The sequence below is a fragment of the Cetorhinus maximus genome, chromosome 2, assembly GCF_964194155.1.
Source record: "Cetorhinus maximus chromosome 2, sCetMax3.hap1.1, whole genome shotgun sequence".
NCBI lineage: Eukaryota > Metazoa > Chordata > Chondrichthyes > Lamniformes > Cetorhinidae > Cetorhinus > Cetorhinus maximus.
Window position 1 is genome coordinate 32,211,745 of NC_135880.1, and position 27,334 is coordinate 32,239,078.

The 27,334-nt window shown below is 42.4% G+C and overlaps 2 protein-coding genes across 39 annotated transcripts in view; both read right to left on the bottom strand.

Annotated features, from left to right (window-relative positions):
• Window positions 1-555: 555 nt before the first annotated feature.
• Window positions 556-27,334, bottom strand: part of LOC144693046 (sorbin and SH3 domain-containing protein 2-like) — a 486,079-nt gene continuing 459,300 nt past the window's right edge. For 32 of the 38 annotated variants that reach the window (XM_078562388.1, XM_078562625.1, XM_078562352.1 and 29 more), the window contains 4 exons: window positions 26,745-26,927; window positions 16,799-16,845; window positions 9,057-9,163; window positions 556-2,621 (listed from right to left, as the gene is read on the bottom strand). In XM_078562388.1, the coding sequence (XP_078418514.1) occupies window positions 2,560-2,621; window positions 9,057-9,163; window positions 16,799-16,845; window positions 26,745-26,927 (399 nt within the window). In that variant the 3' untranslated portion in view covers window positions 556-2,559. The remainder of the gene's footprint in view (window positions 2,622-9,056; window positions 9,164-16,798; window positions 16,846-26,744; window positions 26,928-27,334) is intronic. The other 6 variants (XM_078562684.1, XM_078562674.1, XM_078562568.1 and 3 more) reach the window with 1 other exon arrangement.
• Window positions 3,662-9,049, bottom strand: LOC144693174 (uncharacterized). Its single transcript, XM_078562719.1, has 2 exons — window positions 6,526-9,049; window positions 3,662-6,254 (listed from the first exon to the last, which is right to left on the bottom strand). Exon 2 carries the CDS (start codon window positions 6,208-6,210, stop codon window positions 5,206-5,208), a length of 1,005 nt encoding a protein of 334 aa, XP_078418845.1. The 5' UTR covers window positions 6,211-6,254; window positions 6,526-9,049; the 3' UTR covers window positions 3,662-5,205.

Genomic DNA, 27,334 nt, shown 5'->3' on the forward strand with positions numbered 1-27,334 from the left:
GGGAGTACTGCACTGTCAGAAGTGCTATCTTTCGGCTGAGACATTAAACCGAGGCCTCGCCGCCCTCTTTAAGTGGATGTAAAAGATCCAATGTCACTTGAAAAGGAGCAGAGGAGTTCTGCCTGGATCCTAGCGAATGGTTAACCCTTAATGAAGATTGCTAAAAACGGATTATCCTCTAACTTAACTCATTGCTGCTTTTGGCAGCTTGCTATGCTCAACTTACCATGTTTCCTTACGTTGCAACAATGGTTACTTCATTGGCTGGAGGGATGAAGTGAGGTTATGAAATACAATTTTTTGCTTTTAGTGATACCCATACTAGTGACATTCAAACAACGAAAATCTCAAGATCTCAAATAGTGCTATAGTGTCTTTTAGGGAATTAAATACTCCATGTTAATTTATGCCTCCTCAAACATTTTCAATTCTCCCGTAGGAGCATGCAAATCCACCAATCGAGTGGCGTTTTGTGCCTTGAAACCTTTGCAAAAGCCTCTTTTCAACATATCAATATCCTGTTTAAGGTAACTTAAAACCAAACAGAAACAGTGGGGGAATTCAATTCAGGCAAAATTTATTAGAGATTGAAATTCACAAAAAACACAAAAAGTTGTTTTCTCCGTAAGAATCGTACTGCATCAAAATGAATCATCCGATGTTCATTTATGAAATAATCCTTTTAAAATGAGTTACAGAGAATATAAAGAGTTTTCATTTTACAGGCAACAAATATGGTCATTTTCATCATAAAACAACAAAGGTGTTGATTTCACAGCTGCGCTGCATGCAATTGACCAGATTCAAAATTTGAAGCTTTAGAATTACACAGCTCTTAGGCCTGAAATTTTGGTGTAATAAAGACATACTGTAAAAGAGTATTGTTGAATCTAACCAGACCTTTTTTTTTTCCTCATTTCCTGTTAATAACTATAAAGATATATATACAGTTAGGTTTTTTTTGCTGGTAACACTATATTTGTTGAAATACAATTTGCAAAATTCTGCAATAAAATACTATCATACACACTCGCACCATCTAGATGTGCTTGCAACCAGGGCATGGGAGAGGTGGTTAGTAAAAAGGGGTAGGGGAAATGACAGAGACTTACAAAAGTTGCTGAAAAGTAGTGATCTGTTTTAAATGCAACAACTAAAACATCTGTACAAAATAAAGTAGACACATACATATATATACAAACTGTTGTGGACAACATACACTGCAGTAAACTCAAGCATTTATGAAAGAAATGAAAAGGACAATCACACACTCTCTTTTTGAACTAAGGTGCTGCAGCGCTAACAATTTCTTCCTCCTCCCCATCTGTGTGTTCATACCCAACCATGGCAGTTATAATTTACTGTTTTATTCCAGGGAACATAGTGCTCCAATTCTTTTAACACAAAGAGCATTCCATATTGGAAAAAATATTGAGTAGCTGAGAAAATGTTTTTCAATTTTTAGTCCAGGAATTATATGTATTCGAAAAAAGCTACTCAATTATTCAACCATATAAACAAATTGTACATGGAAATTCTTTCAGGAACTTTGGAAGTACAAGAAAGCATGGCAGGTGCATTTCCATATAAATAAATGAGTTACGTTGAACATAACTGTGAATAGCATTACTGATTTCAAATAAATGGATTTAAAGATGTGCACCATCTCTCTTCTTAAAAACCTTCTTGAGCACGACTGGAGCAAACAGTGACAAAACACTTTGCCTCACTTGAATCTACTTTCAAACTGCAGTCATATAACGGTTATACACCTCCCTTCTTCAGTGACTGCTGACTCCAAGGAGCCACCCAAAGCGTTAAATGTGACAATTAGGATTTGGGAGCCCGAATATAGCTTGCCTCAAAGAACAGTCACATGGCCTGATCAACTCAATATTCTATTGTGAAACCTGACTTTTACTATGTATTCTAAACCACCATTTAAAAAAAAACGTGGTGCAAGTGAGAAACACACAATCATCGATTTTCAAACAACCTGTACAAAATGTGACATTGTTTCCATATCTCAACATTCAGCAGCAAAACAAACCAAGTGAATTAATTGGAGGAAAAAGAGTAGACTACAGGGCTTCACCTCCAGTTTGGAGTGTGACAAATTATCTTAGCAGTACTTGCTGATCGTATTATGTGTTTCTTCTACTCAAAATCATCAATAATAAGTATTAGTGACAGACCACAGAGCTTCTGTACCTGGAAGAATAAATAGGCATTTACTATGTTTACATACATAGGGGGAAAAAGGGTTGATCAAATAAGTGCACCATAATAATAAAAACCAATAGTTTGCGAAATATCCTGAAGGGAAAGTAGAACAGCCTCCAGATGGCATGATCAGAACTTTGTTTTAAAATGTCCTTATTACTTGGCAGAAGGTGGTGCCAACTGATGCAATGCTTCTGATGTTAGCTGTAGTCAATCACACAACTGTCACAAAGGTTGTTTTTTTGAGTGTCTACAGACTGAAACTTCTTTTAATGAGAGCTGCAGAGGTTACTGTGCTAAAATCAAAGCAATGTGTATACAAATATGTATAAAATCTTATAGCCGCTTCACATAGTTTCCTGGAAATGTACCAAAGAACTTGGATCTCCGCGAAGTTCCTGCGATTAAAAAGAAAAAAAGCAAACTTCATTATCTCCCAGCCTCTTAGTCTTTATTGTTTCATCTCCCTAGTGTGCCATCTTATTGATCATTTTTAGTTATCAACATTTTGATTAAAAAAAACACTTGCAATAAGCTTATATTTTCCTGAGGATACCCATGTGTTCACTTAATTACATTTTAAATTAAAATCAGATAAAACTTGCAGGTGTGGAGGGGGTGATAATCTACCTTTCAGTAACATTAGTATCAAATGGATGATGTTTGTCTCAGCTTTGAAAACTGGTTATTAAAGATGTTTTTTTGTGTTTCATAGTACAATTATAACTGCACTGAAAAATGTTAATGCTTGTGGAATATAAATAACTGTAAAGCCAATTAGGGATGGGGGAGTAGGAGGATGATCTGATTAATTTTACCCAGTCATTACTGACTTTCTTTAAATCCGCCCTCAAACTAGGTCTTACATTTAACACAAAATAGTGCTTAGCAATGATCATGTGTTGGAAACAGTTAGCCCTGTACAATATTTTAATGGTGGTGTACTTGCATTTTACATTTGGAAGATCATTCTACACATACATAGAGAATGAACCCCAAAAGGTAAAAGGTCGTAAATCTGACTCAATGGGGGAACGCATGCCCACACACAGCAAGACCATTCAGTCTTGGACTGATAAACGGCAAGTAATACATGGGCCAGGTAATGGCCATTTCCGTAAGAGAGAATCTAACCATCTTCCTGTGACATTCAATGGCATTACCATCACTGAATCCCCCACTATAAACATCCTGGGGGTTATCACTGACCAGAAACAGAACTGGACCAGCCATATAAATATTATGGCTACAAGAGCAGGTCAGAGGCAGGAAATTCTGCAGTGAGTAGCTCACCTCCTGACTCCCCAAAGCCTGTCCACCATCTACAAGGCACAAGTCAGGATTATGATGGAATATTCCCCACTTGCCTGGATGAGTGCAGCTCCAACAACACTCAAGAAGCTCAACACCATCCAGGACAAAGCAATGTGCTTGATTGGCACCCATCCACAACCTTAAACATTGACTTCTTCCACCACCATGGGACAGTGATAGCAGTGCCTACCATCTACAAGTTGCAATGCAGCAACTGGCCAAGGTTCCTTCCAAATCGGTGACCTCTACCACCTAGAAGAACAGCAGCATGGGAACTCTACCACCTGCAAATTCCCCTTTAAGCCACATGCCATCCCGACTTGGCATTATATTGCCATTCCTTCACTGTCGCTGGGTCAAAATCCTGGAACTCCCTGACAGCACTGTGCGTGTACCTGAACCATGTGGACTGCAGCGGTTTAAGGTGGCAGCTCGCCATCACCTTCTTAAGGGCAATTAGGGATTGGCAACAAATGCTGGTTTTACCAGAAATGCTCAATTCCCAAGAGTAACAAAGCAATAGTTTAATTCCCCTGCTTGACCCACCCCACCCCACCGACTGCCTTCATTTGACTTACCTCATGCTGCAATCTGGCGGAAGCCACTAGATCACACTATTCTAAGGGCTGAGCAGCCACTTCATGCCAACCTCACCAGTCCTACTGGCCAGGAAGTCGAGGAGTGGCATGCTAATTGGGCCTGGTCATTGGAATGATGAGAGCTTCCCCTCCTGCCAATCCCAGCCAGCTTAGAGCTTCACTATGCTGCATTTCCACCTGGAACTCAAATATTTCAAGGCAAGTACAGGTCCATCCAGGGGGTGGACTGTCACCACACTGAAGGGTTCACTGTATGTTCAGAATGTATGTATGTACATATGTACAGGGGAAAAGACAAAAGTGGAGACACATGTAAGAATAAACATTTTCACTGCAACAACTAGGATATTATTGGTAAATAGAATATTGTAACTCTGTGGGAAAGGAAGACACATGATTGGAGCTATCCCCATTTGCCTGAAGTAGTTTGTTCAATGAAATAGGTGATGTGTGCACAACAGTCAAATATATCTTAGTGCAAAGTCAGCTTTTTTTGCTTTACTTCTGTGCCTGCTGTGGCACAGTCGGTGGTACTCTCGCCTCCGAGTCACAAGGTTCTGGGTTCAAGTCCCACTGCAAGGTTTAAGCACAAAAATCATGGCTGACACTCCAGCTGTAATGAAAGAGTACTACATTATCAGAGGTGCCGTGGTTTGGTTGAGACGTTAAACTGAGGTCTCATCTTCATACTCGGGTGGATGTAAAAGTTTCCATGGTACTATTTTGAAAAAGAGAAGGGGAGTTATCCTTGATGTCCTGTTGAATATTTATCCCCCAATCAGCATTGCAAAAAACATTACCTGGTCATTATCACATTTCTATTTGTGGGAGCTTGCTGTGCACAATTTGGCTGTCAGATTTCTCACATTACAACAGGGACCACATTTAAGAAAGTACTTAATTGGCTGTAAAGTGCTTGAGTGGGGGTGAAATGCGCTATGTAAATGCAAGTCTTTCCTTTCTTCTTTCAAAACCTTAATATAAGAAAGAGTACTATTCAGAAACAGTATCACCACATCATCATTGTGCAGAATACGTGTATTTGAAGAAAATGCTAACATATGGCATTTCATTTATATGTTTCAGAATTAGGAGAACTGGCTGCTGGATTTTCAGAAGAAGCATTGGTCAAAGTCTCCTCTGTAATGTAGCATGTTGCAGACAGTGTTTCGTCAGCTATCCTAGGAGTGGATTCACACCTGAGGTAGTCTGAAAAATGACCTTCAGATATTGCTATAGTACGCTGAAGGGCTACATTATGTAACAAGGTAGAAGATGGTTGCTGGTTATGTACAAGTGTGGTGAGCACTTTGATTAGAGAGCTCATTTGTTCAGCCAACTGCACCCAGCCCAGGTGGATAACATTGTGAAGGTGAACCATGTCTATGTGCATCTGCTTGTTGCCAGACTGCACACTGGAATGGACATTATCCATGGTCTTCCTGAGCAGGTGCATACCCTCTTCCACAAGCATTCCAAATGTTGTGGAGAGTGCAAGGAGACTGGCGTCTGTCTCTTGTTGTTGATAGGTCTTCTCATTTGTCGTGGTAGCCTTCACACCAGTAGGAACATTGTCCATAATCTGTTCCAGGAAATCGGCAGATGGCGTGAGGAAGTTAGCAATTTCGACTTGCAACTCACATGTCGCTTTCTCTGTTGGTTCACTGTCGATAACCTGCTCTGGCAGACAAGAATCCTTTACAGAACTCTGTGTTGGCGAGGGGCACACATCAAGATGCTCAGATGCTAAGGAAGATGTGTTGTGACTCTGTAATTCTGAGGGAGTTGGAGAAAGACTCTTGGCCAAATTAGTGTTCAGGGATGCTGGGGCAGACACATTGCTGGTTTCCTCCTCTTCTGGTTGACTTGTTGCCTCATCTTTCTGTTCAGCTCCTCCCAAACGTTTTGGGTATGCCCAAGACATCCCTTCTGAAGATGCAGTGACAGATGATTGGCTTTCATGCCGTTCAACAAGAGACTGCATATCCCCCTCCATATGTAGATTTGCTTCCTCAACTGCTGAGGATGACAACTCCTTGCCGGTGGACTTCTGGGCACTTGGTGTCTTTTCCATGCCCTTTCGATTGGATGGATTTAAGATGGAAGTTGGCTGACTATCTGGGGAGACAAAATAGGTACAAGATACAAAGCCTTAGTTAGTTGAACATATGCAGTGGAGCTGCAGACAGACAGGTGCAGAAGCCATTTGGAAGAAACTTATAAAAGCAGGTGAAGTGCAACAATGGACCACTGTACACAGGACCACTTGCATGCATATTGGGGATGTTAAAACATTCTTGGCATTCTGCATATGTTAAATTTATGTTTGTCCATTATTTTTACTTTATGGGGAGATTGCATGGAAGGAGAGAGCATAAGGTAAACTTACCGGATAAATGGACTCCGGGGTAGATGATGTTTTGATTTCAGGTACAAATGAAGTTTTTTTTTTTGCAGTCTGCTCCTCCTGGCAGCTTGACTTGTCCTTGGAGGCATATTCCAATGGAACATTCTTCTGAATGCCATTCTCATTTGTTTTTCCCTCAGAAGTCATTTCGGACTATTGTTCTTTTCCAACAGTTTTGTGAAGCGGAGGAAAGCCTGGGCATTATGTCCTTTTTTTGTGCCCTTACTGTCCATATGCATGTCCTTCCTTCTGGAGTTGGTAGCAATGTGGCTGTTCCTAAGAAAATGTCTTGATGTTTGGCAAAGTGTTTGACAATAAAAAAAACCCCTCAAACTTGGACAAATGTAGCTGTCGTCATCTCCTTCTGAGCTCCATCTTGTACATTAATCAGTGTTTAATTTTGCAGTCGTTTGCATGTAGTATGAAACATTCAGGGGCTCATTGGGACAGTGATGTGAACTAGTTCTGGATGGGTCTCTTAACTTACTCCAGTGCCAACTCAAGGCAGAAATTGCTCAACTTATGCTCAAGGTAACGGCTTTAAATGTCTACAGGTCAGTTTATCACCCCCATTAAGAGCAAGTTATATTTTATATCCAATTTATTTTTTTTCCTGGCTGGTACAGTGTGTTAGATTGCACTTTCCCCTCTGAATTAGAATCGAAATCTAATAGCTTATATGATAGTTTCATCTCTCTAAGAGGAGAGTTGAGACTCACCAGCAAACTATTTTTTTGGCAGTTTCAATCCAAATTCCAGTGCACACAAGTCTATAGGATAAAGCTATCTAAAACTTATCGAGTGTTATAAACTTAACAAATTTGTTGTTTAGGAATAAAGCATACAAGGAACCAAGAATATCCTTGAATGACATGATGATCTTTGCTTACTCTGTGGGCACATGACTCATGACAAAACCTAAAGGGTAGAGTTAAAATTGGATGGAACATCAAATCTCACTGCGGTCATTCAAAATTCATCCATAGAATGCCACAGAACATTGCAGATTAAAATGTGCCCCAGTTCTACAGTGTCTAGACATTTCCAACTCCAAACGTGGTAGCACAGAGCACCCACCAGTTTCGGGTAGAGGAAACACAGGGATAGAATGTTGCAGTTATTCTTCATGGTGCTTTTTTTTAAACCAAGCTGACATAGATTATCTAAATGTTGTCTGTACATCTGCTTCCACTTAAGGATTTTGCCCCCTACACCTCTACAAAAATGATTGTAGCCTGGAGTCCTGTCTACTGCATAGTAAGGATCCAAGTCATGTTTATGGACTTTTAACATTTATATATAACAATGGAGGCATACTCACTCCGTTGGGGCGGGGAGGGGTGGGGGGGGGCGGGTGGGGAATAGGAGGGTGATAGCAATCAAGGGAACTGGGGTTTCCCATTGGCAGCCCTAGCAACATGTCTGCACAAACATGACCAGCTTATTTGATGAACATTAAATATCTACCCACTGTTGACAGCTCTGATTACGAATGTATAATTTGTATTTTAGTGATGTAGTTGAAAAAATCCTTTTGGTACAAAAAATGGATTAAACACAAAGATCAATGGTTAAACTTAGTCATGCTGCCCACTTGCACATTACTCCGCAGTTGAAAGAAAATAAGTGGAATTAAAAGGAATTTAAAAAAAAATCTCAAAGTATTAGCCACTGAAAATAATGCATTACATTTCTGCAAGTACATTTCCTATGGTAGCTTACAGTAGAATAGGGATGAGCTGTGAATGAAAGCACAGAGTTAAAATCAGTATAGGTTGCACCCATGCAGGTTTGTGTGGAAAAATCTAGATGGTTTGCATTCAGATGTTACGTTTATCAAAACAGCAGGGGGCCACGTACAAGGCATCCTTGGTCCATTCACAAAATTATATTAAAGGTCACAGGAAAGTTTCACAGGTTTTTCTGACAGTAATTGGAATAAAATAACTCTCAGGTAGATGCTCATTTTGACTCTCTTATACTTGTCTCAACGTCAGTTGACAACCTTTTTGGAAAGATAACATATTTGGAATTTTACTATAAAAAGTAAAACAGCGCCTTGACAGGGTTTCACAAATATCACTCGTCCAGCAAGGAACCACGCTGAAAAGGAACATGGGTCATGGCTACAATGTGGTAACCCCATCTCTGGCCCTGTTCCCCTAGTGACTATGGGCCCCTGCTAGGAATGTAGGATTGATGAATTCCATATTCTCTAAGTGAGTTTGTCAACAGTTTATCTTCTTCTAAACTTAAATCTGCTTACATTTGTTTGATGTTGATAGCTTGGAATTTGCCTGATTTATCTGATCTAGTGTTTCTAGGCCTCTTTTAGAGTTGGCCTCATGAGTCACCTCATCTCCTTTGGTGTCCTGGGATATTCACCTGCTCATTTCTCACCCAAACTAATGTGTCCCATTTTTAACTCTTTGGGCTTCAGATTCAAAAATTAACATTACTTTGTTAGCTCATCCCTACTCTATTTGCAGAAAGATACTTTAGAAGACACATACCAACAAACCAACCATCATCACACTTTTCCATTACATCAACAATATCTCCTTCCTTGAGCTCCAGCTCATCTTCATTTCTAGGGTTGTAGCTGTACATAGCTTGGTACCTGTGAGAAAATACAAAAAGAATGTTTAAATTTAGCCCACCCATACCTCTCATGCTACCAAAAATTTAATGTAAACATTTATAGAAATCAAATGGAAATGCAGTATTGATTAAACTAAATTGCATTATTAATTGAACAATCTGGGTACAGTTTGAACAGGCCATCAAAAAGGCCAATTGGGGCAGAGAATGGAAACAGCAGGAAGTGATGCTGAACTTGCACAAGGCGTTTGTTAAGCCATGGTTGCGATGCTGTGTGTAGATTTGAGAATTCCATTAAGGAACGGATCATGCAGACTTAAAGGATACAGTAAGGATTTACTCAAATGATCTTATGGAAATAGGCTGGGGAAAAAAAAGGGATCTTAGTCATTGGAACAGGGAGGGTAAGAGGGCTCTAATCGAGGTTTTTAAAATTACGGGTAGTTTGGAGGAGAAATGTCATGAAAAATTGTTTAAGGAATTTCAGACAGAAGGTTACTTAGAACATGAAATTAATTATCACAAAGAGCCATTTGACAGAGACCATAACATTATTCTAAAAGGAAAATGGATACATATCTGTGAAAGAAGATTAGGAAAAGATACAGGGAGTTAGGTTTGGATCACTCCAGCTTATGAATCATCATCAGTACAGGTGCAATGGGCCAGATAGCCTCCTCCTATCCCAGTGAATGAGGAAATGGATGGTATATGTGCTGTCTATAACGCAGAGTCACAGATTGAGATAAAGCCTCTTGTGACACGTATGGAATTCTAATACATTAGGACCTCTTAATTCTTGGCAGAGCAGGAGTGTGATTCCTTTTCTCCTCAGTGTACCAGCGAAAGGCCCTTTAAGAATTCAAATGATATCTCTCCATTGTTTGGCAACATGTCAATCTTTGACCTAAGGAGAATCTAACAAGTAATAGTTTTGTTCTGTCTTAATTGTTAAAATTTATTCTGTGTTATACCTATTCGGCTGTGGCAGTAACTCCATGATTAAAAGGCAGAGAAATTCAGGCTCTGCACCAAGTCCAGTTTCTACATTAGCTTCAGCAAATTAAACTTCAGTGGGCAAAAATAGGAAAGATAGCTGCTGGTACTGAAAACCAAGCACTGGCAGCGGTTTCACAAATCACAACACAAAACAATTATTCTCCACACGGTCTGAAGGTGGACTCGCACCCTCTGTTTGATCTTACCCCTGTGCGTCTGGTAAACACATTTCTCCCTGGAGCGTAATTACCCAATTTGCAGGCTCCTCTGCATCCTTCACACAGCGGGTTGGAGTTTCATCCTCGAGGAGGGTAGTGGGAATCAGGAGAACCCCCCCCCCCCCACCCCCCCCCAGCTTGGACTGCCTCAGGGGAAAGTGCCCTCACGGATGGGATTTTCAATGTGGGGGTGGTGGGTGCGGGCTACCGTTGGACCAACTGATCCAGGGAAAAAAATTTGGAGGCAGCCACAGGGGCTGCCGGTTGTTTAAATAGCCTGCCTCAGTGCTGTGGGACTTCATCCCAGCTATAATAAAAACAGAAAGATCCTCCAGCCCTCGCTCCCCCCTTCACCCCACTACACATTCCGCATGCCCCATCCATGTGACCTCATGCCCCCCACCCACGCCCTTCATAGCCCCTCATGCCACACTATGGTGTTTCCATGCCTATTCACACACTATACACTGTATAGAACCAATGACAGCAGGATGTGTAAAAAAAAAGTTTTTTTTAAAAAAAATTCTCATTGATAACTTTCCACTTTCTTAAAAAAACCTTTTTAATCACAGTCCAATAAAAGTATCAATCATCCAGATGCTTTAAAGAGACAACAGTAGAAACTGCAAGCACTTGAAACATCTTTATTTTGTGTAAATACTGTGGTGACAAGAGCAGGCCAGAGATTGGGAATTCTGTGTCAAGTAACCCACCTCCTGACTTCTTACAATCTACAAGATACAAGTCAGCAGGGTGACGGAATACTCTCCGCTTGGATGACTGCAGCTCCAACAACACTCAAGAAGCTTGACACTATCCAAGACAAAGCAACATGCTCGATCGGTACCTCAGCCACCACCTCAAACATGCACTCCCTCCATCACCAGCGCACAGTGGCAGCAGTGAATGCCATCTACAAAATACACTGGAGCAACTTGCCAAAGCTCCTTCGACAGCACCTTCCAAATGTGCGACCTCTACCACCTCGAAGGACAAGGGCAGCAGTCACATGGGAACTAGGCCACCCACAAGTTCCCCCCCAAGCCACACATCATCCTGACTTGAAACGATATCATGGTTTTATATTTAAAAAAAAAATTATTTATGGGATGTGGGCATCATTGGCTAGGCCTGCATTTATTGCCCATCCTTAATTGCCCTTGAGAGGGTGGTGGTGTGTTGCCTTTTTTAACCCACTGTGCTTTTAGGGAGGGATGTAGGCACCAGAAGGAATTATCAGAGAGGAATACCTAGGTGCACAGAAGACTGGGAAAGATAGAGAGCAGTAGAGTAGGGAACAGTAAGTTGTTAGGTGGGTTCAGAGTAAGGGAGAAAGTAAAAGTCCATAGCAGGGTTACAGTGCGTGGATGTGAATGCACAGATAGTGGTTAATAAGACTGGTGAGTTACAGGCTCAATTTGATGTGGAATTATGATGTTGTGGCTGTAACAGAGACCGGAGACTGAATTTTCTGGCTGACGCGTGGGTGGCGGAGCGAGTGTCCTAATGTCAGCGCGCAGCATCACAATATTTAGGTGGGCAGGCGCACTATGCAGCGCAACGCGCGCCCGCCATTAATTAAAGGCCTTGTTAAGGCCCTTAACTCGGCAATTGACGCCGATTTTGAGAAGCCCGTGCGAACTTTGGCTTGGCGCATGGGCCCAACGGGCAGGCGGGTAAGTGATTTTTTAACAAACCTCATCCAGTGGCGGGATGAGGTTTCATGTCGGCTTTTAAAAAGTTTAATAAAGTTTTTGTGCACTTTATTAATATGTCCCATCTCGTGTGGCATTGTCACGAGGGGGACATGTTAATGATTTTTTTATTTTTAAACTTTGAAAGCCTTTCAGCGATCTCCCTGAGGCACCACTTAGCCTTGAGTGCAAAAGAGCGCACTCACGCATTTGGGGAAGTTCCCCCCCCCCGGCCGCACAGGAAGCGCATAGCGCTTCCCATCGGGTGTCACGCTGGGCGGGCCTTAATTGGCCCGCCCACTTAAAATGGCGGTGGGGCCCGTTTCGGCGGCGGCGATCAGCTGCCCGCCCACTGCCGAGTTGGTCGGGCCCGCCCATCAAGGGCAAAATTCAGCCCCTGGCTTAAAGATGGGCAGGGCTAGGTGTTAAATATTCCTGTATACAAGGTGTTCAGGAAAAACAGGAAAGGAAGGAAAAGGGGAAAGGGTAGCAGTATTGATGTATTGATTAATGAGAGCATTGCAGTGCTGGAAAGTGAGGATATCCCAAAGGGGCCAAGGACAAAAATCTTTAGTTCTGAAGAAGCATCATACGGACTCGAAACATTAACTCTGTTTTTGTCTCTCCACAGATGCTGCCAGACCTGCTGAGTTTTTTTCCAGCATTTTCTGTTTTTATTACAGAAACCAATTGGGCTAGAGCTAAGGAACAAAAGAGGTGCAATTGCATTGTCTTTAGGCCACCAACCAGTGGAAAGAATGTAGAGGAAACAATTTGCTAAGAAATTAGAGGTACAAGATTTTTTTAATACATTAATTTATGGGATGTGGGCATCGCTGGCTAGGCCAGCATTTATTGCCCAACACTAATTGCCCTCAAGAAGGTGGTGGTGAGCTGCGTTCTTGAACTGCTGCAGTCCATGTAGTGTAGGCACACCAACAGTGTTATTCAGGAGGGAGTTCCAGAATTTTGACCCAGCGACAGTGAAGGAACAGTGAATATAGAGTAGTTATAATGGGGGACATTAATGATCTGAATATAGACTGGGATATAAGTAGCGTAAAGGTCAGGGATGGGCAAGCATTCCTAGAGTGCATTCACAAAAATTTTCTACAGCAGTATGTTACCAGTCCAACGAGAGTGGAGACACTGTTGGACCTGGTTCTTGGGAACGAGATGGGCCAAGTGGATCAAATATCAGGAAGAGGACAACTAAGGGACAGTGATCATTGCATCATAAGGTTTAGGTTGTCTATGGAAAAAGACAATAAACCATCTAGAGTAAGAATAATTAACTGGGGGAAAAGCCAATTTTAATAGGGTAAGAATGATTTCAGTTTATTTGGCCCGAATCCAAAGGTTGGCAGGAAAAGCGGCAGCTGAACAATGGGCTATCTTCAAAGGGGAGATAGTTTGGGCACAGTCAAAGTATATTCCCTTGAAAGAGAAAGGTAGAGTAAACAAATCTAGAACTTCCTGGATGAAAAAAAGAGATAAGATGAAGAAGAAAAAGTATGCTAATGATAGATGTCGGGTGGATAATAAAATGGAGAACCAGGCCGAACACAAAGTTCAGAGAGGAAATGAAAAAGCAAATGAGAGAAGAAAAGAAGGAGCATGAAAAGAGACTGGTAGCTAACATAAAAGGGAATCCCAAAGTCTTTTATAGGCGTATAAATAGTAAATGGATGGTAAAAGGAGGAGCAGGGCCAATTTGGGACCAAAAAGGCGATTTACACATGTAGGCAGGGGGAATGGCTGAGATATTAAATTAGTATCTTGCATCTGTCTTTACCAAGAAAGATGATGCTACCCAGGCCATGGTGAAAGAGGAGATAATTAATACACTAGGAGAAATTAAAATGCATAAGGAGGAGGTATTACATAGGCTGGCTGTACTTCAAGTTGATACATCACCCAGGACTAGATGAGATGCATTCAAGGACACTGAGGGAAGTGAGAGTGGAAATTGCAGAGGCACTGGCCATAATTTCTTTTAGTTTTCCTTAGACTCAGGGATTGTTCCAGAAGACCGGAGAATTGCAAACATTACACTCCAAGAAAGGGTGTAAAGATAAGCCCAGCAACTACAGGCCAGTCAGTTTAAGTTCAGTGGTGGGGAAACTTATAGAAACAAAATTTGGGGCAAAATTAATAGTCACATGGACAAAGGCAGGCTGATTAAGCAAACCCAGCATGGATTTGTTAAAGATAGACTGTATTTAATTAACTTGCTGGAGTTTTCTGAAGGGATAACACAGAGGGTTGATGAGGGCAATGCTGTTGATGTAGTGTACATGGACTTCCAAAAAGTATTTTATACAGTGCCGTAGAACAGACTTGGAAACAAAGTTATAGCTCATGTATTTATAATTGACAGTGGCAACATAGGGCAGAATATTGAACTTGGCAGTCGGGCGCACGCCTGACCTGGCCAAGTGTAAAACGATGCACGATGATGTCAGGGGAGCGTCCCGACGTCATCACGTAGTCCCGTGATATTTCATTCGGCAGCGCACCTGCCGACAATTAAAAGGCCTATTAAGGCCATTAAAAAAAATCATTAAATTCAAATTTAAGGTTGAAGCGCTCAGTCGCACTAGGCCCGCTTGCCCTCCTCCCTCCACCCGCACAGGCAGTGTTCAGTGCTGCCGCTCGCGTTCCACGCTGGGTGGGCCTTAATTGGCTCGCCAGCATGAAATCGTGATTCAGTGCCAATCACGGGTAAGCTTCCTGACCGCCCCCGCCAAGCACCCGCATCAAGGGCAAAATTCTGCCCATAGAAACTGGCTGAGTGACAGGAAACAGCGAGTACTGGTTAATGGGTGTTTTTTGGGCTGCAGGAAGGTTTGTAGTGGTGTTCCCCAGGAGTTTGTTGGGAGTCTTGCTTTTCCGGATATATATTAATGACCTACACAATTTCAAAATTTGTGGATGATTTGAAATTAAGAAGCATTGTGAACTATGAGGAGGATGGTGTAGGACTTCAAAAAAAGACTGAACTGGACTAGCCATATAAATTCTGTGGCTAAGAGAGCAGATCAGAGGCTAGGAATCGTGCGATAAGTAACTCACCTCCTGACTCCCCAAAGCCGGTCCACCACCTACAAGGTACAAGTCAGGAGTGTGATGGAATACTCCCCTCTTGCCTGGAAGAGTGCAGCTCCAACAACACCCAAGAAGCTTGACACCATCCAGGACAAAGCAGCCCACTTGATTGGCACCACATCCACGAAAATTTGCTCCCTCCACCACCGACACACAGTAGCTGCAATGTGTACCATCTACAAGATGCACCGCAGGTGTTCCCCAAGAGTCCTTAGACAGCACCTTCCAAGCCCACAAACACTACCATCCAGAAGGGCAAGGGCAGCAGATAGATGGGAACACCACTGCCTGGAAGTTCCCCTCCAAGTCACTCACCACCCTGACTTGGAAATATATCACAGTTCCTTCACTGTCGCTGGATCAAAAGCCTGGAACTCCCTCCCTAACAGCACTGTGAGTGTACTTACACTGCAGCAGTTCAAGAAGGCAGCTCACCACCACCTTCTTAAGGGAAACTAGGGATGGGCAATTAATTCTGGCCAAGCCAGTGAAGTCCACATCCCATGAATGAATTAAAAAAAAAGTTGGTGGAATGGGCGGGCAAGTGGCAGATGAAGTTCAAGGCAGAGAGGTGTGAAGTGATTCATTTTGGTAGGAAGAACATGGAGACACAATATAAATAAAGGATACTACTCTAAGGGGGGTGCAGGAGCAGAAGGACCTTGGTGAATATGTGCATAAGTCATTGGATGTGGCAGGGCAGGTTGAGAGCCCGGTTAATAAAGCATATAGCATCCTAGGCTTTATTTGATCTTCAGCTCTACCTCCTACCCCGTATCATCTCCATTGCTGAGACTGCCTACTTTCACCCCCATAATATCTCCTGTATTACTCCATCTGCTGCTGAAATCCTCATCCATGCTTTCAACAAACCCAGGCTCCGCTATGCTAATGTTCTCCTGGCTGACCTGCCATCTTCCATTAAAGTGAGCTAACCCAAAATTCTGCTGCCAGTATCCTGGCTCACATCAAATCCTATTCACCTATTAATCCTGTATTTGTTGATCTACATTAGCTCCTGCTCTACCAATGCCTCAATGTTAAAATTCTTATCTTCGCATTCAAACCCCTCCAAAATTGACCTCTCCCTATCTCAGGCAAACTCCTCCAGCCCTACAAACCTCCAAGAACTCTGTTCCTCCAACTCTGTCCTTTTCTGCATCCCTCACTTTCTTTGGTCCACTATTGCCGGCCATGCTGTCAGCCATTTTAACCCCACGCTCTGGAATTCAGTCCCCAAATCTCTTTGCACCCCCATCTCTTTCTCCTCCAATTAAGATGCTGTTTAAAACTGTCCGATAACACTCCTCTTGGGGCATTTTGCTATATTAAAGCAACTATGTGAGTGCAGGTTCACATCTGACATATGATTTGAGATTGGAGATTTGCATGAAAATACTACATAATGGCTTGAATGGTTTCCTAAGCAATATAATTCTTCCGGATCGAGGTAACACACCAACGACTTGTGTGTTGCTACGTTATTATAAACTCTCTTTTAGCTACCAACATCTCATTCTCCCTGATTGCTGGGTAGTATTAACTCAGGACCTCAGGGGCTGGTTCAAGACACTAAGTCAATTTGATTTTATTTTTAAAACCACGTTACTCAGAAATAAATAAAACTGTACTCACGGCTCTCCAATCTGTGAACGTTCATGAACAAGAGTAGGCTGCTGAGGCTAGGGGGAGAGACACACATTCATTTTGTTACAGTCATCATTGGACAGAAAGCAAACAGCATTCCATGAAATCGTGAAACCACTCACATCTGGAAACTAAAACAACATTTCTAATTAAACTGAAGCATTACTGAAAGGGAAGCCGCAGAGAGGATAATCTTAAAAAAGAAGACCTGCAGCAAAGAGCTTTCTGAACACGCATCATCATGTGTTACTCATGCTCAGCTCCACGCTGTTTGCAACACGGCAAAGTCAAATCACAGGCCAGATCACTTTCGACACACTGCAACGGATGCTTATGCATTTACTTTTCATGCATACTATATGTTCTCAATAGACAGAGAAAAAAAATAAAGGCATGATATTGCTCTGCAAAATAATTAAAATCCTCAAAAAACTAAAAGCTTTGCAGCCAATCAAGAATAATGAACCTCGTTTATCCCACAATGCTGGTTGTGTGTGCACTCTTTTCAATGATAAGTCACCAATAACTTCTGAATAAAGCCCCCTAGATGTACATTTTTCCACATTTTACAAGATGTGACATGGATGATTGGAATTAAAGGTTGCTGTGGAAAGGGGACCACGACTGAAGTATTTTTGCTGAAAAGAGAGATGTCTTGAAGTTTTTTCATTTTGTACTCATCGGGACAAACAAAAGAATGCCAAATTTCAAACGATCACAACAATTTATACTACATGAGAAAAGGATGCTGACATGATTGGCAAGTCAGTTCTGATTGGCTGAGGCATTGCCATGGAGCAAACAACAGGGAATACAGGATCCTCAAGCTCCTGGGTAATTCAAGAAAGGTGCAAGGCTTGAAAAAATATACCTTTTGTTTGCCGAGAACAGGTCCCTGCACATGAAGATAAAAACAAAAAGCTAAAAGCTACTACGGATGCTGGAAATCCAAAACAAAATAAAAACAGAATTACCTGGAAAAACTCAGCAAGTCTGGCAGCATCGGCGGAGAAGAAATCAGTCAACGTTTCGAGCCCTCATGGCCCTTCAGCAGAATGTATGAATGTATGTTGCTTCTAACAAGTGTAAATGAGCCATGTTACAAGCTCAACTGATTATCTTAAATTAGTTGTTAGTGTAGCTATTAGTACATTCAGGATTGTTCTGCAAGTGCTGCACAACTGTGGAATCACAACCAACCGTAGACATTTACTTTTCCGTTTTTCAAGCATGGGCTGGCTGAGCACATCTGTATTCTGTCTATTACAACCAAAGAAACATGCCCCAAGGGAGTTTGGGCAGCCTATAATTCCCTGTTGCTTTTTGCATGACAATACCTTAGCCAATTAGAGTTGACTTGACAACCTAGCAGGACACTTCTCCTGTAGCATAAATTGTTGTGATCTTTTGAAATTTGGCATTCTTGCATTTGTCCTGATGAGTGCACGACAAAGAAGTTTCAGCAACATATCCCTCTTTTCAGTAATATTCAAGTTCTGTACTGCCAAGCGACTGGAAAATATTTTTGTTTATCCTCATTGAGCATTTATTGTTGATCAGTGTATGAACAGCAAAAGCTTTTAACTGAGCAGAGACCCAAGCCAGAATCTCAGAATGCTGCATCTAAGTAACCCAGCACTGTGGAGGAGAATCTTGTTGAACCTGTGGTTAACTCACTAATACAGAATGCAGTACCCAACAGCCAGAGCATGTGCTCTAGGATTAAATGGCTTCAGTATAGCACTGAATCTGTTCCAAACTGTAAACCAATAGCTGCTCTGTGATCTCCGTCCTATAATTTACAGCACGAAAGGAGGAGACTCAAAACGGCAGGTCTTCAGAAGGCAGCAAACTCCAGAGTCTTTCAATAGTCACATTATGCCTTAAGAACTATATTTTCAGATAGCGATGGAGGAGTAGTTCTGGGTAGAAAAAACTCCTTTCAGATTTCCTAACTCCAATAAGTCAAGAGGGAATCAGAGGCTTAACAGAAAAGAGAAAGGTTAATAAAAACCAGACAAAATTTCTTTTACACACACAATTTAATGTCAATCTTAGATTTAGGACTTAGCCTTCCCCTTATGCGAAGATGATCACTGATGTATCAAAGCACCCAAAAAATCTAAAATTTCCAGTTCATTATTACCAAAGAAAATAGAGAGAAGTGCCTTTCGATTTATTAAAAGGAAACTTTTTATAAAACAATTTATGTTCCTAATTGAATGTTCAAAAATATAGAATTTCAACAATAATGTTGAATGGACAGCGTTGTTATGAGCTCTTCCTCTCCTCCCCACCTTTCTATTCCTAAATTAGAAAGAGCTGTGGTTGTTGGAGGCCAATCATCTCAGTCCCAGGCATCACTGCAGGAGTTCCTCAGGGTAGTGTCCTAGGCCCAGCCATCTTCAGCTGCTTCATCATAAGGTCAGAAGTGCAGAGTGTTCAGCTCCAGTCATAAGTCCTCAGTTACTAAAGCAGTCCGTGTCCATGTGCAGCAAGGCCAGGGCAATTTTCAGGCTCTGGATAAGAAGTGGCAGGTAACATTCTTGCCACACAGTGCCAGGGAATGACCATCTCCAACAAGAGATAATCTAAACATCTCCCCTTGACATTCAACAGCATTACCATCGCTGATTCCCCCACCACCAACATCCTGGGGCAGGGTTTTACATCCTGCAGGCGGGAGGGTGCACGCCCGACCTGATCGAGCGTAAAATAGTGCGTGATGACGTCAGGCGAGCATCCCGACATCGTTGTGCAACATTTTGGTCGGCGGGCGTGCGCACGAGAAGCCTATTAAGGCCCTTAATCAATTACTTTAATCCTATTGCTCGCTGCCCGTCCAAACTTATGGTTGGGCGGGCGGGTAAATCGGCCAGGCGGCCTTTTGATTTTTTAGCAAACCTCATCCACAGGCGGGATGAAGTTTCCACAATTAAATAAAAAATAAATATAAATTATTGGACAGAATTTTTATTCTGTTGATGTTATTGTGTCAGAGTCCCATGTCGGGACAATTTTTCAGATTTTGAAAACTTTTATTTTTGATGTTAAAATTGTTCAGCTCCCTGCCTTCAGGGAGCTTTCAGTGCGCACTCCCCCACACATGCGCAAGCTTTTGTGCTCGCACTCCTCCTGCCCCCGAGGTTCTCAGCGCGCATTTCACGCTGGCTGGCTGTTAATTGGCCAGCCAGTGTGAAATCGCAGTCAGGGGCCGATTGCAGGTGATGGACTGTTTCCCAGCCACTCCTGGGCCCGCCCGCCGCCCCAAAAATCCTGCCCGAGGTTACTATTGACCTAACTGGGCCAGCCACATAAATACTGTGGCTAGGAGAGGAGTTCAGAGGCTGGGGTTTCTCACCTCCTAACTCCTGAAAGCCTCTCCCGCTATCTACAAGGCACAAGTCAGGAGTGTGATGGAATACTCTACTTGCCTGGATGAGTACAGCTCCAACAACACTCCAGAAGCTTGACACCATCCAAGACAGGGCAGCCTGCTTGATCGGCACCACATCCACCACTTAAACATTCAATTACTTCACCACCAGCACATAGCGGCAGCAGTGTACACCATCAACAAGGTGCATGCAGCAACTCGCCAAGGCTCCTTTGACCACACCTTCCAAACCTGCTACCTACCAGCTAGAAGGACGAAGGCAGCAGGCACAAAGGAACGCCATCACCTGCAAGTTCTCTTCCAAGACACACACCATCCTCACTTGGAACTATAATCGCCATTTCTTCATTGCTGCCAGGTCAAAATCCTGAAAAATCCTCTCTAACATCACTGCACATAACTATACCACATGGATTGCAATGGTCTAATAACATGGCTTACTGTCACCTTCTCAAGAGCAATTGGGGATAGGCAATAAATGCTGGCCTTGCCAGCGATGCCACACACCCGAATGAATGAAAAAAATGGATCACTCATGGCACTCAGAGTGGATCAGAGAATGTGTTGTTTTACAATGTGGGTCTGCTGTGCCCCAAGAGCAAACATCTTAAATAAAACCAGAGACGCACAATCTGGAACAGCTTTCCACTCCTGCTCTTCCTTCTGCATAGCAAGACACATTTCTGTTCCCCTCGCCCCTGACTTTTGAAGTGACCATCTCTATCTTCTTAAAACACGATATTTCTTCCCTAGCTGTGTTCTTGATAATGGCTCACTTGAGAGTCTCTCTCTCTCCCCCCCCATTCCAAGCCTCCCTCAAATACAATGCCCACCCATCAATAGGGGGAATGTGTGATGGAACCTATTCCTTTGGGTTTACGCCCCCTTTTGGTGTAGCTTTCAGATTTTCAAAATGACGGGGGAATATTCTGCCTGTGGCAATGCCACAGTTGTACAGCAGAAATAGGGCCCACAGAGACACATTCGAATGATAATCGTCTAAAAGACAATGATTATAGAGTCATAGAGGTCTACAGCACAGAAAAAGGCTCTTCAGCCCATCGAGTCTGCACCGGTCAAACAAGTACCTAACTATTCTAATCCCATTTTCCAGCACTAGGTCCATAGCCTTGTATGCCATGGCATCACAAGTGCACATCCAAATACTTCTTAAACATTATGAGGCATTGTTATTAGAAAAACAGCAAATCAGCAAGGGAGCGACAGTCCTGTGACCCTGCAGCCTGTGCTGTTGTTACCTTCCACTTTTATACAAATCCTCTCCCATCCCCAGAATTTGAGACAGAGTCGGAGCCAGGAAGACAAGCAGTCAGAAGCCCTGTTCTGCCATATTCTTCGCAGCTCAGCTTCGCAAAGGTAATATTCTGAGCTTAGCAACTGCATTACAACTTGCATTACAACCATGCAAGCCAACCTCCACCACAGTGAGAGAGCACACCAGGGGCAGCTTATTCCACACCTCACTGGGGAGGAATCCCTGCCCTCGGGAGTTGCCAGCCAATCTCTTGCAATCCCGACAGTGCCAAGAGAACATTAGTGGGCACTGCCTGAACTGCAAGCAGATCCAAGAAAGCCCATGGATCCCGGAGGAAGGTAAGCCCCGGGTCTTGGGCAGGGAGGGTTTGGGCAGTTTAGGGAGAGGAGTGTTTGGTTGGGGGGGGGGGGTGGAGTTGGTGGGGTGTTTTACAGAGCAGATGGGTAGGAACAGGAAGTACTTTCTTGGCCGGCGGGGCGGGGTTGGCATCCACCTATCCACCAAAATCCAATTTTGGCACCCTCCCACCGCCGATATTATGGGGGTGGGGGGGGTTGGCATCCACCTATTTTACATGTTCCCCTGCTGCCAAAAAGGCCCAGTGGAGGCACCTAAAATCCAGCCTCAGCAGTGCCAACAATCAGGCAACAAATGCCAAAGTCAATATTCAATCCTCCCTCTTACCCTTCCTTTCCCTCCCATCCTTCAGCAGCCCAAGCCCCGGTTGTTGCTGATTGCTCCTCCCCAACCCAACCTATTGGTCTCCTGCTTCCAAGCCCACCTTTCTGATTTACAGGCCCCATTTAATTGTTACCTCTCCCTGTAAAAGATCCATTTCTACTGCCTCCCCCTGGATGTTTCCACCCCCCATTTTAGACCTCTTGCTATTTCTGCCTTACCCGCTCCAGCCTTCAATCTCAAGCTTGGCTACTCACGCCCTGGTCTTCTGGCTACCCCATAGATCGCCTGGGCTGGGCAGTGGTGGCCCCACCCACAGGCTGTAAAGTTGGAGACAAACCCATCTCAAATGGACATGGAAGTCCTGACCACATTTTATTATCCTCAGGCAATTAATTGCCAGCAGTCAGGGCTTTCAGCCCTTTAAGGGATGAGATCCTGCCCCCTAAGAGCTGCTGGCCAATTGGAGGGCTAACAGTTCTCCAGTCCCAGCAGTGCCACTCGGACCAGTGGCCACAGTTGGTACTGCAGCAGTCCAGGACTAGTGAAGATGCAGGAGGCCCCAGAACTAAGGTAAGTCAGGCTAGGCTCAGCAGGTCAGGCAGGTTCTTGCAGGGGGTTGGGGGAAAGAGTGTCAGTCATGAGGGCAAGTCTTTCAGCATTTGGTGGGTGGGGCACAACCCTGCTGCTGAGGGGGGCCCTCTATGGACCACAGAATGCCTGATCAGGAGATCAGGAGGGCACCCACCCGCGTCCGCAAAAAGCTGCCAGGGAATACCTGGCAGTCTCTCCACATGCAGAGCCCACGTACCCCTGGCAAATACCAGCCATGACAGGAAGAGGCCCTTAATTGGCCCTTTAAGGGCCTCAATTGGATTATGGCCAGAGGGTCATCCACTGACTTTTCTGTCCCTGGTAAAATGCCAGCAGCAGAGGGAAGGCAATGGGAATTCTACCTCTTGCTTTCCCATCGGATTTTATGACCCCCCAGCCTGCTTCCTGGGCTCCATAAAATCCCTGCCCTCAACTTTGCTACTGCCTCACTTTCCTATCTTCTTCTTCTTACTGGGAAACATATTAATGGTTTCAATATGAAGAGAGGGATTGGATCACTGTTAAGAGGCAGATTTGTAAGTTTAAAACATTTGTTGCTTTTCAAAGCAGGATTTTGCACAAGTAATCTTAACTTAAAGACATAGAAGGAAATCACAACAGGATTGCGAGCCAAAACATTTTAAAATTAAATTGATATGGGTAAAAATTAACATGCAAATAAGTAGATGGCAGATTAATATTCTGTTCAATTTTCAAAATGTTTAATGTTATTTCACAAGTAGTGCCATCAGTTTTCTGAAAATTGTCTGATTTAGTATATAGTGTAGAATATTCTTCTGTAACCTTCAGCGCAATACATTATCAGAGCACACTACAACATTGTGGGATGATATGGTGGAGTGGGGAGAGGGGGTGAGTCTCACCACAACAGGACATCCTGAAATATAAACACACTCCTGTAAGCCACAGAATGCATCAAAAATTAAGTCAAAGGAAGAAATGTTAATTCAATTCACACAAAACACGCTTCAGCAAAAAGCAAACAATTCTGTATGTCTGGCATATGCTTTCCCAATTGCCCTACCCTATGAGATGGTAAAAAGCTACTCCTGACAGGCGAATCACAGGATCGCTTAGACATCACAGGGCTGCGAGGAGGCTTACCGACAATAGCTACATCAGTCTTCAGTCCAGTCTGCAAGAGCCACAAAAATGTAATCAGACTGCCTAGAGTTCAAGTTATTTTAAAAGAGCAAAGATCTCTTAAGGAAGGTTAGAAATGTCAAGGTACAAATATTATGGCGTACAAGTGCTGCAAATACAAAGGCTGACTGGAATTTCATAATCTAAATCAAACAAGTTCTGTGCAAAATGGTTTGGCTTCCTACAGATATGTGACATGTAGAGCATAGATAAAATATCAAGGTCCAAAGTGACTCTGAAGTGAATAAAACTAACACTATTGCCTCCAGAAAATCTCACTCCGCTATGTTCTAATGTTTGATAAGTTCTGGCTCTGGATGAATGCTGCAGTAACCCTTTAACTGCAGCACTATGTAAAGGGAAGCCACTTCGCACCAAAGCTACAGTTATAGCATCTTTGCACCGAAAGTGTATCATATACTACATCACTCTATTTAACCAGAACACATGTTGTCTTAGATTTTAAGTATACCTTTAAATTATATCACCAATTTTAGACTGCCCCATTCACCCACCGTCGATTTCACAAGAGGTTGACTGCTTTACCAGAATATGATTCCATGGATACTGGTCACTCTCTACTATCGCAACCAAATGGTCATTATTCATGTGCAGACCTTGATAATTAGTCTAAGCATGGCACTTAACTGGAGACAACATTCTATCCTCACCCAATCTTCACACATACATACTTCCAATGGCAGTTAATGGATCAGGAGTAGAAATGTTGGCTGATTCGACCCACCCAAATCCAGGAGTCCTATGATCGATTCTAACAACCTAGCTGTCCCTACAGCTGATATCAGCTAACTCCATATAGAACGGGGACTGAATCTGGGACTTCTCTATGGTTCAGCTACTTTGGACAAATTTGCAATTTCTTATGCCATAGCCTCAAGGGCAGTTGGGTTAAAACTGCCCAAACTTTCTTCTGTTACTGGCAATGCAGAGCTGCATTCCATCAGTCAAGTCTGATCCGAAACCCAGAACTCGGAGATGAAAGGGGAGTGCTTGTTCCACAGTCCCTTAACTACGGGTAAAAGTACAAAATGACAACTGTTTTTAATGCAAATGAAAAGGTTTTTCCAAGTTATGCAGCAGGAGGTACCTACTGACATTTAAGCGAGAGTTCAGAACACTTTTTATGATTGAATAGAATATGATGGCATCAGATTAATGATCATTAAGGAGTGTGGCATGTGTACAGGGATATTTACGGTAGGTATAACATGTAAAGGTTCAGTTTTCACAAAACATGGAGCCACTGAAAATGAAGTACTCTTTCAAAGGGTCGGTGAGTTGGTAAAATATGGTTTTCCTTCATTTAGTCTAAAGATCACAGCTTTTTTCAGTGGCGGTTCTACATACCTACAGAAAATAAAAAACAAATTGAAGATAAATTATGCCCTTCCTGTTTATTATGGGCAGTCTCAATCGATTCAATATTCTTCCTTACAGCAATTTATTCAATTTCAACTTGCTTTCCTTTCATAAGCGTACTTGCTCTGTTGAGAATAGGAGCTCACCATGTATAGAATCATGAGTGTTTGGCAACATACTGGCAATGCAGCACCATTTTGTAAGAGGCTCATTTTTCAGTCTCCCTAAACTACCCTTGTGAAGTTCTATTTTTTTTTTGTTTTCTAAACTGACACACAAAAAATATTTTGATTTCAGAGGCTTCTGTCAAAATATTAAGAGTTTGAAATCTGATTCCTGCAACTGCATTCTGAATCAGGGTGCAGCAACCAAACAAATAGAAAATCATTGGCCAGAGTTTTCCCACTCCCCCACCCACTGGCGGTGGGTTCCCCCGCAGCAGGGCCTGTGAGCCATTGAAATCTCCGTTCACATCAGCGGGACCGAAAGATCCTGCCGGTGTGGGTGGCTGGAAAATTCCGGCCATCGTCTTTGTAACCGTCAGCAGTTATGACATGATTAGCTGAGTATATGTTACCAGGGAGAATTTCTCGCTTAACATTTATTGAAAAGACGTAAATCTAATCAATGTCTTCTTTTTTAAAAAGTGATGCAGCAGATGCAAGAGAAATATTCAATGTGAGCGGTAAGAAAGCAGTTAATCTATTTTTATATAAAACATTTATTTCTTTAATATCTCCCTGTATTGTTCCTTTGCACTATTCTGATCACTCCTCAGATTCTTGATAATTAAATTTATTTTCATCTGTTTTGGGAAAATGTAGCTTTGAATCTATTTCATCTCCATTCCAAATATTCTACCTCATACCAATATATACTCCAATTATCTGGTGGAGAGCTCTATCCAGTTTTTCTTTGTCCCTTTTGGAAGTAGCACAACTTCTGCTTGCAGCTGTTCAAGACGACGTGAGCGGTAAGAAAGCAGTTAATCTATTTTTATATAAAACATTTATTTCTTTAATATCTCCCTGTATTGTTCCTTTGCACTATTCTGATCACTTGAATTCCTCAGATTCTTGATAATTAAATTTATTTTCATCTGTTTTGGGAAAATGTAGCTTTGAATCTATTTCATCTCCTTTCCAAATATTCTACCTCATACCAATATATACTCCAATTATCTGGTGGAGAGCTCTATCCAGTTTTTCTTTGCCCCTTTTGGAAGTAGCACAACTTCTGCTTGCAGCTGTTCAAGACACCATGAAGAAACACAAGCCTACATCTCTCCATGGTGAGCTACTTGGTCACTATTCTACCTCACCATTATATCTTTATAAACTGTTTACTGACTCATGAGATAAGATTAAACCTTAGTAAGCACAGCATTTTGTACCATTCACTTTCAGTCATTTGTGTTAGTTTGCTCTTGATGTGATCCAAGTTACCTTCAACTTTGGAGACCTAGTCTCCTGACTGGAAGATTTGGTGCAGAATGTGGGTCTTTGAGGGAGTTGTGAAGGTGAGGAGAAAGATATAGAGGAAGAGATCTTTGGCAGTGAGGATGGATATGCAGCAGGCAAATGTGAGGGAGGAGAAGCAATAGTTTTGTCAGTTCCAGATGTTACAGTCTGTATATATAAAAAGAAAAGAGTTGAAAGAGAAAAAAAAACAAGGAGGACTAACTGTGGCACACTACTTTCAAACTGAAAATGACGTACTTTTAATTTATTGTTTACCGGCTTTTCATTGTATTTCACCTTGCTACATGCATCTGTATTTCACCTTGCTACATGCATCTAATATTTGATTATATTTCAGAAGTTTCATTATAGCAGTCAACATAAAAACCATGCAATTGAATATTCCCCTAACATTGGTTATTAGCACACACCATTCATCATTTTTAAAAAGTTATGGGCATTCATTTATCCTCATTGTCTTAGGTGAAGCCCCTTAAATCAACACCTGCATTCTACTTCTGAGACACTGCCAACGTTTAAAAATGTGTTAAAGCTAGCTTCATATTTAAGTTAAA